The 13,259-nt window shown below is 47.6% G+C and overlaps 1 protein-coding gene across 7 annotated transcripts in view; it reads right to left on the reverse strand.

The window, feature by feature from the left end:
- The window catches only part of LOC140911914 (class I histocompatibility antigen, F10 alpha chain), a 96,972-nt gene that overhangs the window by 24,509 nt on the left and 59,204 nt on the right, over nt 1-13,259 (reverse strand). Inside the window, exons 7-8 of one of the 7 annotated variants that reach the window (XM_073346072.2) lie at nt 10,548-10,589; nt 8,010-10,002 (exon numbers count right to left, since the gene is read on the reverse strand). The exons of 5 other annotated variants lie outside the window; for them this stretch is intronic. In XM_073346072.2, the coding sequence (XP_073202173.1) occupies nt 9,998-10,002; nt 10,548-10,589 (47 nt within the window). In that variant the 3' untranslated portion in view covers nt 8,010-9,997. One more of the 7 variants, XM_073346070.2, reaches the window with a different exon arrangement.

Raw genomic sequence — 13,259 nt, forward strand, 5'->3', positions numbered from 1 at the left:
CCAGCCAGCGGCCCAGACAGCTGCAGCAGTCCAGGAGCCAGCAAGCAGAGCTGTAAACAGGGGAATCTGAGGGGGAGTTTGCAAGGGGAGTTTGTCTTGTGGTGCTTGTTGGGGGTTTGGCTTTGCTGTGGGGGGTGGGGTTTTGGGTGTGGTTTGTGTTTCCCAGATGAACAGGGTTTAGGTGGGAAGGGTATGACAGACACAGAGGCAGCAGTGGGAGTGACCCATGTCGTGGAAGACACAATGGAGATGACTGGATGTGGAAGCTGTGGTATGTCCATGATCCTGGAGGGGGCACCTGGTAAGAGTTTTGTCTGCATGTCCCTAGAGCTGATGTCCCTAGAGCTGATGGAGGAAAAGATCCGAGGTTTGGAGATGCAGGTGGAAAGTCTGGTTGAGTTTAGAAAGGGGTTTGAGCAGATTATGGAGCAAAGACATGAGGTATCTGAAGGGAAAAGCTCAGACTTGCAGATGGAAGCAGGACTGGGGAATTCTGAGGGGAGACTGGGTGAGGGAAGTGGTCAGTGGAAGCATGTGACTAAAAGAACCAGGCAGAGGAAAAGACGGGCTAGTGAAGGAGAAATAGAGCTCAAGTATAGGTTTGCAGAGTTGGAAAATGAAAAAGGGGCTCAGCAGGTAGTCACTGAAGGTGGAAGGGCAAGGAAGAAGAGAAGAGCAGCTAGTCCTATAGGAAAAGGGGAAGAGTCAATGGAGACTACACCAAATCTGAGCCCCAGGAGGATACAGGATGGGTTGAAGAGGATTACAAGGAAGAATAGGAATGGAAAATTCTTGCAGCCAGAGGGAACAGGGGATAGACTGGAGAATAGCACCGTCACCAGGAAAAGGCAGGTCTATGTGATTGGGGACTCTTTACTGAGAAGAATAGACAGGCCTGTAACCAGAGCTGATCCAGAGAACAGGAGGGTGTGCTGTCTTCCAGGTGCTAAGATACAGGATGTAGACCTGAGGTTGAAAAAAGCATCCTAAAGGGAGCGGGAAATAATCCCCTAATTATCCTTCATGTGGGAACAAATGATATGGCTAGATTCTCGCTGGAAAGTATTAAGGGAGACTATGCTAGGCTGGGGAAGACGCTTAAGGAAATTGAGGCTCAAGTGATCTTTAGGGGGATTCTGCCTGTTCCTAGAAAAGGGCAACAAAGGTGTGACAAGATTATGACTATCGAACAGATGGCTTAGGCAGTGGTGCTATAAGGAGGGCTTTGGGATCTATGGCCACTGGGAGGCATTCATGGACAGAGGACAGTTCTCTCGGGATGGACTTCATCTGAGTAGAGAAGGAAATAGACTTCTAAGATGGAGGCTGGCACAACTGATTAAGAGAGCTTTAAACTAGGAATTTGGGGGGAGATGGTTGGGAGATGCCCAGGTAATCTCCACGCCGGATTTTAGCATTGAGAGGGAAGAAAACGAAGTAAGAGAGGATATAGCCATGGGTGGGAGAATGTATATAAGGAGGAAGGGCAGTGTGGATACCCGTCTAATAGGTTCTACTGGCTGTAGAATGACCGTGCCTCATTGGGTACAGAACGTGAGCGAGGCCAAACAGCAAAAATGAAGATGTTTGTACACCAGTGCGAGGAGCCTAGGTAACAAAATGGAGGAACTAGAGCTACTGGTGCAGGACGTGAAACCAGATATTCTAGGGAGAACAGAAACAGGGTGGAATAGTCGTCATGACTGGAGTACGGGTATTGAGGGGTATGTGCTGTTTAGGAAAGACCGAAATAAAGGTAAAGGTGGTGGAGTAGCATTGTCTATCAATGAGGAGGTAGAATGTAAAGAAATAAGAAGCGATGGAATGGATAAGACAGAGTCCAGCTGGGCAAAAATTACATTGGGTAAGAAAACTACTAGAGCCTCCCCTGGGATAGTGCTTGGGGTGTGCTATAGACCGCCGGGATCTAATTTGGATATGGATAGAGCCCTCTTTAATGTTTTTAATGAAGTAAACACTAATGGAAACTGTGTGATCATGGGAGCCTTTAACTTCCCAGATATAGACTGGAGGACGAGTGCTAATAATAATAATAGGGCTCAGATGTTCCTAGATGCGATAGCTGATGGATTCCTTTATCGAGTAGTTGCTGAACCGACTAGAGGGGATGCCATTTTAGATTTGGTTTTGGTGAGTAGTGAGAACCTCATAGAAGAAATGGTTGTAGGGGACAATCTTGGCTCAAGTGATCATGAACTAATTCAGTTCAAACTGAACGGAAGGATTATCTGCAACTAGGGTTTTTGATTTCAAAAGGGCTGATTTTCAAAAATTAAGGAAATTAGTTAGGGAAGTGGATTGGACTGAAGAATTTATGGATCTAAAGGTAGAGGAGGCCTGGGATTATTTTAAATCAAAACTGCAGAAGCTATTGGAAGCCTGCATCCCAAGAAAGGTGAAAAAATTCATAGGCAGGAGTTGTAGACCAAGCTGGATAAGCAAGCATCTCTGAGAGGTGATTAAGAAAAAGCAGAAAGCATACAGTGAGTGGAAGAAGGGAGGGATCAGCAAGGAAAGCTACCTTACTGAAGTCAGAACATGTAGGGATAAAGTGAGACAGGCTAAAAGTCAAGTAGAGTTGGACCTTGCAAAGGGAATTAAAACCAATAGTAAAAGGTTCTATAGCTATATAAATAAGAAGAAAACAAAGAAAGAAAAGTGGGACCGCTAAACACTGAGGATGGAGTGGAGGTCAAGGATAATCTAGGCATGGCCCAATATCTAAACAAATACTTTGCCTCAGTCTTTAATAAGACTAAAGAGGATCTTCGGGATAATGGTAGCATGACAAATGGGAATGAGGATGTGGAGGTAGATATTACCATATCTGAGGTAGAAGCGAAACTCAAACAGCTTAATGGGACTAAATCGGGGGGCCCAGATAATCTTTATCCAAGAATGTTAAAGGAATTGGCACATGAAATTGCAAGCCCATTAGCAAGAATTTTTAATGAATCTAAACTCAGGGGTTCTACCATATGATTGGAGAATTGCTAACATAGTTCCTATTTTTAAGAAAGGGAAAAAAGTGATCCAGGTAACTATAGGCCTGTTAGTTTGACATCTGTAGTATGCTAGGTCTTGGAAAACATTTTGAAGGAGAAGGTAATTAAGGACTTGAAGTCAATGGTAAATGGGACAAAATACAACATGATTTTACAAAAGGTAGATTGTGCCAAACCAACCTGATGTCCTTCTTTGAGAAAGTAACAGAGTTTTTAGACAAAGGAAATGTAGTGGATCTAATTTGCCTAGATTTCAGTAAGGCGTTTGATCCCGTGCCACATGGGGAATTATTAGTTAAATTAGATGGGGATCAATAGGAAAATTGAAAGGTGGATAAGGAATTGGTTAAAGGGGAGACTACAACGGGTCCTACTGAAAGGTGAACTGTCAGGCTGGAGGGAGGTTACCAGTGGAGTTCCTCAAGGATCAGTTTTGGGACCAATCTTATTTAATCTTTTTATTACTGACCTTGGCACAAAAAGTGGGAGTGTGCTAATAAAGTTTGTGGATGATACAAAGCTGGGAGGTATTGCCAATTTAGAGAAGGACAGGGATATCCTACAGGAGGATCTGGATGACCTTGTAAACTGGAGTAATAGTAATAGGATGAAATTTAATAGTGAGAAGTGTAAGGTCATGCATTTAGGGATTAATAACAAGAATTTTAGTTATAAGCTGGGGACACATCAATTAGAAGTAACGGAGGAGGAGAAGGACCTTGGAGTATTGGTTGACCATAGGATGACTATGAGCCGCCAGTGCGATATGGCCATGAACAAAGCTAATGCAGTCTTGGGATGCATCAGGAGAGGTATTTCCAGTAGGGATAAGGAGGTTTTAGACCATTATACAAGGCACTGGTGAGACCTCCCCTGGAATACTGTGTGCAGTTCTGGTCTCCCATGTTTAAGAAGGATGAATTCAAACTGGAACAGGTACAGAGAAGGACTACTAGGATGATCCGAGGAATGGAAAACTTGTCTTATGAAAGGAGACTCAAGGAGCTTGGCTTGTTTAGCCTAACTAAAAGAAGGTTGAGGGGAGATATGATTGCTCTCTATAAATATATCAGAGGGATAAATACTGGAGAGGGAGAGGAATTATTTAAGCTCAGTACCAATGTGGACACAAGAACAAATGGATATAAACTGGCCACCAGGAAGTTTAGACTTGAAATTAGACGAAGGTTTCTAACCATCAGAGGAGTGAAGTTTTGGAATAGCCTTCCAAGGGAAGCAGTGGGGGCAAAAGATCTGTCTGGCTTTAAGATTAAACTCGATAAGTTTATGGAGGAGATGGTATGATGGGATAACATTGTTTTGGTAATTAAATATTCGTGGTAAATAGGCCCAATGGCCTGTGATGGGATATTAGATGTTCGGGTCTGAGTTACCCAGGAAAGAATTTTCTGTAGTATCTGGCTGGTGAATCTTGCCCATATGCTCAGGGTTTAGCTGATCGCCATATTTGAGGTTGGGAAGGAATGTTCCTCCAGGGCAGGTTGGAAGAGGCCCTGGAGGTTTTTCGCCTTCCTCTGTAGCATGGGGCACTGGTCACTTGGCTGGAGGATTGTCTGCTCCTTGAAGTCTTTAAACCACGATTTGAGGACTTCAATAGCTCAGACATAGGTTTTTCGCAGGAGTGGTGGGTGGAATTCTGTGGCCTGCGTTGTGCAGGAGGTCAGACTAAATGATCATAATGGTCCCTTCTGACCTAAATATCTATGAATCTATGAAACATTTTAACTTTCTAGATCAGTTGTTCTCAAACTGTGGGTCAGGACCCCAAAGTGGGCTGCAAACCCATTTTAATGGGGTCACCAGGCTCGCTTAGACTTGCTGAGGGCTTCAGCGCTAGGTAATGGGGCACAGGTTACAGTCCCCCCCCCCCCCCCCCGCCTGGGACTTAAGCCCTGGGGCTTCAACCCCACACCCAGAGCAGTGGGGCTCAGGTGGGCTTGGACTTCAGTCCCCCCTCCTGGGGACATGTAGTAATTTTTGATGTCAGAACGGGGTCATGGTGCAATGAAGTTTTAGAACTCCTGTTCTAGATCAAAACATCCCATGAGCCGCTCCTGCACAGAGCCACTGGGCTGCCTGAAACTGGCACAGTCATCATCACAGCCACAACAGAGTGAAACTACACCAGATCACAGCAGCTGCAACAGCCCTCCATCAAGAAGGGAACTCATCACACAGAGAGGAGGCAGCCCCAGCTCCTGGGAGACCGCAGGGGGGTATGGATGAGCCTGGAGTGAGCTCTGGGATGGGGGATATGCACAGGGAGCTCCACAACACTGAGCCCCCCCATTCCCACACCAACTAGTGCAAATCACTGTCGATGCAGTTTAGACACTATTAATATATTAATGTAAAGGAAGAGTTGAGGGGGATTTTGACTTTTGAACTCTGGAGAAATAGGGGTAGGTAAGGGTACAAGGCCCTGCTCAGAGTGAGCTGTTTGATGCCTGCTCACGCCCTGCAATGGGTCAGGGAATCATCTCCTTTTGGGGTGAAGGTGCTTGGTTTAGAGGCATCTTTAAGCCCAGCCACCCATGAGTGTAGGGGAAGGCTATAAAGTTTGCACTGTGAAGGGCCAAAATCCATGTGCTGTTTACATAAAAACCTGATATAGGCTGTCAGCTCTTTCTACAGGCTCAAAGTCCAGAGTTTGGTCAAGCAGCCGAGAGGCCCAGTAAAAAGTGAACTATATTGGCTAAGAGAAGCAGAACAAACAAAAGACAACCTTGCTTTTACTGAGATATGCATGGTCAGCAAAATGCCAGATGGGGAGCAGTAATTGGCACTCTTATCTGAAGATGCAGACAGACCAGAGGAATGAAAGAGGCCCTGTGTCTGGGTCTGTGTATACTCCTCTGCAATGGAGGTAACCATGCTCTCCCCACACACCAACCTTGAGTTTATGGAAGAGGTTCAAGTATGTCAGTATGAGATATGGCATCCTCCTCCCCTCCCCAGATACCAGTGTCTGCCTTTGGAAACGCAAATGAGCAACTTGAAACACAATTTCTATGGCCATGTACTTTTCAATGTTTTTCTGCTTTAATCTCCAGGTATATACCTGTTGGACAATCAGAGGAGCTACTTCATTCCTATGGACCCCAAATCAGAATTCAAGATATATTATATACTTTATATATTGTTTAAAGAAAAACACCTGTGTACTAATTGTATGTTACTTGTTAACCTGAAACCATGGGCGGAGACATTATGTAATCTTTCAGACTATTGGCTACTGTGCTTATCTTGTCTTGCTGCTAGACCTATCCAGGGGCTTGGGACCACCTACCCCGTCATTTCCCTCTGCCCATGGAAAATCCATATAATTCACGGTAATCAATTGTTTGGCAGTGTCTCTGAGCCTAATAAGCAAAGTGACACTCCGCCAGCACTGTGCGTAATAAACCCACGGGCTTGATTCTACACGGTGTCCATTTTGTTCCTTCACACTAGCTGCTCCAGTACTTTCTACCTCTGGGAAAGATGAACCCTGGGCACCAAGCACCCAAATTCCCCAGGGAGGAGCCACCAGCATGGCCCGGTTACACTGTGGTGTGATACAGAGTCACCCAGGAGGTTAGCGTTAACCCAGCAAGCCCTGCAGGCTCCATGGGACAGGCAGAGGGGCTTGGCTCAGTCTGCGGAAGCTGGTCAGGGAGGGGTCTCCAGACCATCTCTGTCTCTCAGCTGCAGCTTTCACCAGCCTGTGGTGGGTCCATGCAGCCCACCACGGGGGAAGGAATGAGGCAGCTCCCCTGCTGTGCTCCTGAGCACACTGGACAACTAGTGCCAGGTGCAGCTGCAGCATCACTCACAGGGACAGATCCAGGAACGTCACAGATTCACTGGAACAGAAGGGAGTATGGACACGCTAACCTGGAGTATCTGCAAGGTTCTTACTGGGCGCCCGTGTGAGTTTTAGTTAAAAGCTGCTTTTGCTGATAAGCGGAAATTAGAAGGTTTTGCTGTTGCTAGAGAAATTGTTATAGCCCATTAGGGGTTATGATTGGTCTGATGCAGGGTATAGTCATGATTTGAGTAAAACAAGTGGCGAAGGCATTATAAGAAGAATTCTCATTTTAACTATATGAGGATGAGAAAACAAGCTCATTGGAACGTAACTCGGGGATACGGCTCAAGACCAGAACTGCTAGGATTTTTAACTCTTGCATGACCAAACTGTGGAGAAGCCAGAGCCCCAGATGACACAACGCTGACTGGCCATAAGGAGATGTCTGTCTGCTTTAGTGGGAGTGGTGAGTGTTAGTAGTCTGCTGATTAGTTGTTGATTGCTAATAAATACATGTACATGTTTAAGAATATTCACTGTGTGATAAAGGCTCCTTCACTGGAAAAAGGTCCTGTTAACCCGTAGAGGGTCATTGCACCCCGAGGGGGAGGAGAGAGCTGTAAATTGTGAGGGCAAAAGAGGTGGTCTTAGTGGGGTTCCACAGGGATCTGTTCTGGGTCCAGTGTTTAACATCGTTATTAATGACCTGGATGTATGTACGGAGAGCAGACTGATCAGTGCTGCAGATGACACAAAGCTGCGGGGTGGGGGGAAGGAGGTTGCCAACACTTCAGAGGACAGAGCTAAAATTCAGAGGGATTTGGATAAATTGGAGAACTGGGCAATAGGCAACAAAATGAAATTCGACAAAGAAATGTGGGTGCACCACGTAGGGAAAGAAAACCAAATGCACAAATACAGAATGAGGCAAACTGGCTCGGCAGCAGCACTGCTGAGAAGGATCTGGGAGTGGTGGTGGGTGGGTGTTTGTTAGTGGAAAGGCTTGAATCATAAAAGATGAAGAGTTCAGGTGTACTAAGTGTTTCTTTCAAACTCTGATAATTATGGTAAATAAACCACAAAAGGCTGAAAAAGTTCTGAATCTGTTTCTCTCTCTCTATGCAGATATACCTACAATAACCGTATTTGACAAAACCCACACACAACTTAACTGTTGCCTGAAAGTATTTTTAATGCTAATATTTGCATCTATTTGACATTTTTCTAAATACTTTCTCAATGTTTCAGATAAATTGGAGACAAGTATCAGGGGGTAGCCGTGTTAGTCTGTATCCTAAAAAACAGCGAGGAGTCCGGTGGCACCTTAAAGACTAACAGATTTATTTGGGCATAAGCTTTCGTGGGCCCATGAAAGCTTATGCCCAATTAAACCGGTTAGTCTTTAAGGTGCCATGGGACTCCTCGTTATCTTTCCTGGACGTTATTTTCAGGCTATACAGTGGTTTGATTTTATTTTTCATTTAATGCACTAAGAATATAAACAACATAGGCCCTGGGTATATTTCACAGCATTGTTTGTGTTCGTTGAACAGGGGCACTTGTGGTGTGAGAAATGTTTCTCTTGAGTCTGGGCCGTGGATATATCTTGACCAAGAAATTTGGACCTTGAAAAAAATAATTAACTATCCCTGTATTAAGGGCTGCTCTGAAGAGGACGGTGATCAATTGCTCTCCAGTTGATAGTTGGAGAAGGGGGAATTTAGGTTACACATAAGGAAAAACTCTCTAGCTATAAGGACAGTTCACTGTGGAACAGGTTGTCACAGACTCACAGGCCAGTGCTCTCTTGGCTCCATATGCCCTTGGTAGGAACCGGCCTTTAGAGTATTGACCCTACATAAGGTCACGCTTTGCTCGGGGTTTAAGCTGTACGCTTCTCCTCCGCCTACCAGTACCACACATCTGAGCCTCCAGCATGCCTCTCTCTCTCTAGCCTGTAGCAATTCTCAGCCAGCGCAGCACAGAAGGGTTTATTGTATGTCTGGAACAGAGCACAAGATGTTCTCAGGGGTGTCCATCTGGGTCTGTCCCCGTCCAGGTAGGCTTAGACCGCTCTTTGTTCCCAGCCCAGAGGTGATTTTCTTTCTGCGGTCCACCCTATATCACCTCCAAGGCCCCGCCTCCATCTTTGACTTCTTTCACAGGCAAACAGATCTCCAGGTGACTCTCACTTCAGCTCTTTGTTCTCTCTGCTGCCCATAACTGACTGGCTCCAAGTTCGGATGGGCCTTCGGGTCATCAGTCGCTGGGTTAGAAAGTGTCCAGGCCATGGTCTGGGGTCCAGGCTGCTAGACTGGGTCACACCTGGTCCTCTGCAACAATAGCACTCCCCTCCCACCTGGGTTAGACATGCAGCGCATTGGGGAAATGGAGGCACGGTCTACGTATGCAATGTTAGGAAAATATCCCACTTCATCACACAGGTTTCCTAGAGAGGATGTAGAACCCCCGTCATTAGAAGTTTTCAACAACAGGTTGGACAAACACCTGTCCAGGATGGTCTAGGTTTACTTGGTGCTGCCTGAGATCAGGGGCTTGACTTGACGACCTCTTGACATTCCTAGTAGCCCGGCATTTCTATGGCTCTATCAATGGTGAAAAGGACATTTGAGGCACTTATAAATTAAATGCAGACACTTATTCCTGTCCAACAAAATGCCTCAGCCGATGAGAGCAACAGCGCTACCAGCTGAGAGTAGACCAGGCCATTTACCATGTTATAATCATGAAATTCTACAGAAAAGGAAGACGTCCCCCACCATAGACACACAAGCAGTTACTGCTCACAGATCTAGCGCACCGTCCAGGGTATGCAGACAGCACTGCGCAGCCAGAGCACTGAGTGCATCACTGAACACTAGCAAATACTAAACTCTGACTAACAGAGTTTTTATCCATTCAAATTTTGGAAATTATTTTGTGCAAATAAAACATTATTACAGAAAACTATTACATCTGAAAAGCAAAAAGTGGTTCAGTGAGCAGACAGATGAGGCCGGAAATCCCACACAGGACACTCCAAGTGCCAGAGAAAAGCTAGGGAGGGGTTGACTGGTTCTTGCAGGGAGACAGAGCAGAGCTCATCCGTCTTCCTCTCTGGGCTCCCCTCACGTCGTGGCACAGACTCCAACAGGCTCAGTTAAGCTGCAGAAGTTAAACACAGGCAACGTCTATTAAAGGGAACCTGCCAGAATGTTTTGCAATGACAGTGCACGCTGCTGTAGGACGGTCGCCCTAGTGGCTGCAGGGTTCAGTGGACAAAATCTCGAACCCCGCTGACAAAGCTTGTAGCTCCAGGGTCACAGACCCGGGTTCCTGGAGCCCCAAGTGCTGGGCTCTGTCCCTCCTGCTTCCTCCCTGCAGTTTCACTGGAGACTGTTCTCTGAAGCAGCTGGAGTTATCCTTGCAAAAGCTGAGCTCAGCCCACGCTGTGTCAGCAGCCACAGAGAAATCCCTCTCACTAGAGTCTTTCACACCTAAATTCATTGCAGATAAAACAAGGGGGATTTGGCTACAAACCTGTTCCTGCACCCCCATGTGAATAAAAGGGAAATAAGAGATCCAGAACCCCCCCTGTCCCGCTCCTTGGGGCTGGTTTGCTAGAGGGTCCAATGACTTGGACTAGGTGTCTCTCTCCAGAGGCCTCAGTGAGAGCAGTGAACCCCTAGGCTACAGCCTCCATCACTTACCCTTGGCAGATAGGTCAGAGCCACTAGAGCCTTGGTCATTTTCTGTGCAGAGGAGGAGGAGAAGAGAGAGGATATTAGCGTCTCTCACAAGGCAGGGTTTCAGCCGAGTTAGTAGATACGGGGACTCCTATCCAAAGGGAACAGTCATCACCTCACTCTTCCCTAGCAGTGAGCTGGTTGGTGCACAGACCAGTCTACAGGGCAGCTGCCCAGGATTTCCATTATTCCCATGCAAAAAATGTCACCACTGCAAAGGGTCAGCACTGCTCTGTGCTCTTCATGCCTCGTCAGAACGAGAGCCTGGAACACTCAACATTCAACGGCTGGCAAAGTAGGAGATGCTGGGCTAAGGATACTCAGGCCAAACAACCTCAACTCTGCCCCCTTCCATCTGTTCCCAGAGGGGTCCCTCACGCAGACCACAGACGTCACCCTCACCCCCTGCCAATGAACAGCAATTCCCGCCTTAATCAATGGCGCTGCACCGAACAGTGTGGACGGTATGAAAAGGCATGCTGATTTGGGGTGGTGCTGGGCACACAGACAAAGACAAGTTTGGTTTGGCATGGTGCTGTTCTACTTCCTGTTCCTATTCCCAGACCCACTGGGGCAGAGTTCGAGTTGTGTGAGAAGCATCATTCTACCTCTGCATATGCTGGTTTGCCAACCTTTGACTTCTGGGAATTAAACACTCTGTAGGAAAGGGGCGTGGCCTCCCTCAGAGGCTGAGAGCAAGGGAGGGCCAGACCTCGGCTGCCACGCAGGAAGTGGAAGGGCAGGACGGGAACTGGACATATAAGAGGCGAGCCCTGCAGCTCAGTTGAGCAGGAGTTGCTGAGGAAGTCACACGCTTCCAGCCCACTGCTGGAGCCCTTGGAAGACCCCTGGTATCTTGGATGCGTCCTTGGGACAGCAGAACTGCGAGAAGCCCGACGCTGAGGAGCTGCTGGGATTGCCACTGGCAGTGTGCACTGCGGGGAGATGGAGGACAACCCGGGGTTCAGCTCCATCCAGGGGGAGGGGAGGGGAGGAAGTAGCCCAGGGGCAGCTGACTGCTGTCCAGCTACATTGCTGGCTGGCACGAGGTCAGTGTGTTGTGGCTGGATCCCCGCTGAGCCAGTTGCAGATCGCTCTGCCGTTGTTACAGCCCTGAGCTGGGACACGGTGGAGTCGGGTGGGCTCACATTCCCCTGCCACCCTAACCCCAGAGTTGGCAGCCTCCCCACCTTAGGCCAGGAGGCCTGAGCAAGTCGATAGCCCCTGCCTGGGCCCCAGGCTGTTCCCTGATCTACCCTGCCAGAGGGTTAGCGCCTTAGACGGCCAACTGCCCCCTTGCTTCGACTGTTGTTCCAGGAGCGTGTCAGCAAAAGGGTGTGGCCTCCCTCAGAGACGGACACCGAGGGAGAGCCACACCCGCCTACATGCTTACACACACCCATTCTGACAGGACACAGGGAGCCCAGCGCAGGGCTGAGCACCTGCACCCTTAACTCCCCATTAACAAAGTTCCTGCATGTGAATTTCCGTTGTTCTGGAGCAACGAGGAAGAGGAGGGAGGGAGGCACGACTGAGGGCCAGCTGTGGGAGGAAGGGTGGTGCTCTGAGGAGGTTTTGTTGGCACTTCTCAAACCCCCTCAGTTACCTGCCTGGGGCACCCCTGAGAGAGTAAAGAGAGAGATGGACGGCTACACCCTAGCAGGGCCCGGCAGATCTGTTCACTTTATACCAGCTCTTGGTGCCGGGCATTAGATGGCCTCCGAGACAGTCCATAATTTATGTAAATATTTTCCATAGTTTTAGTTTTCGTCCTATTCCTAAAGCTAATTACAGGAGACAACTGAGGAGGGTATTTGAACTCGTGGTCATCGAGGAGACAGAGTGGTGCTGATCTGAAGTCAGTGGAAAGATTCCCATTGGCTTCACAGGCTTTGGATCAGGCCCAGATTTCACGAGCACTGAAACCCAACTTTCAGGTAAGTCAAAAGAAATGTAACATTAAAAGCAGGTCAGACACTTTCGGGGTCACACTCAGCCACACATAGCACAGCTCTAGGGGGATAATAATTCAGCCTAACACCACCGTACGCATTCCTATCGCCTTGTCTACACGAGCAAAATTGGGACCCATACCCATAAGCGATGCAATTCCACCAGAGAGAGCAAAGGTGGAGCTATGGAGGAGATGGGGTTCAGGTGTTTTTAACCCCCATCTAGACTTCCTCTGAGCAAGGTTAGAGAACATGTATCTACAGTCACTCTACACTACTGAAGAAGACCTCTCTTGGGAAAATAACAGAGCACGGCACAGGTTAACCAACAAGTTCTTGGAATGTACTGGAGACAATTTTTCTTTCAGCAGGTGGAGAATGCTACTAGGGAGAGAATCATAGAATATCAGGGTTGGAAGGGACCTCAGGAGGTCATCTCGTCCAACCCCCTGCTCAAAGCAGGACCAATCCGCAACTAATCATCCCAGCCAGGGCTTTGTCAAGCCTGACCTTAAAAACCTCTAAGGAAGGAGATTCCACCACCTCCCTAGGTAACGCATTCCAGTGTTTCACCACCCTCCTCGTGAAAAAGTTTTTTCCTAATATCCAACCTAAATCTCCCCCACTGAACTTGAGACCATTACTCCTTGTTCTGTCATCTGCCACCACTGAGAACAGTCTAGCTCCATCCTCTTTGGAACCACCTCTCAGGTAGTTGAAAGCA

This window comes from Lepidochelys kempii, chromosome 5 (genome assembly GCF_965140285.1).
Source record: "Lepidochelys kempii isolate rLepKem1 chromosome 5, rLepKem1.hap1, whole genome shotgun sequence".
Classification (NCBI taxonomy): Eukaryota; Metazoa; Chordata; order Testudines; family Cheloniidae; genus Lepidochelys; species Lepidochelys kempii.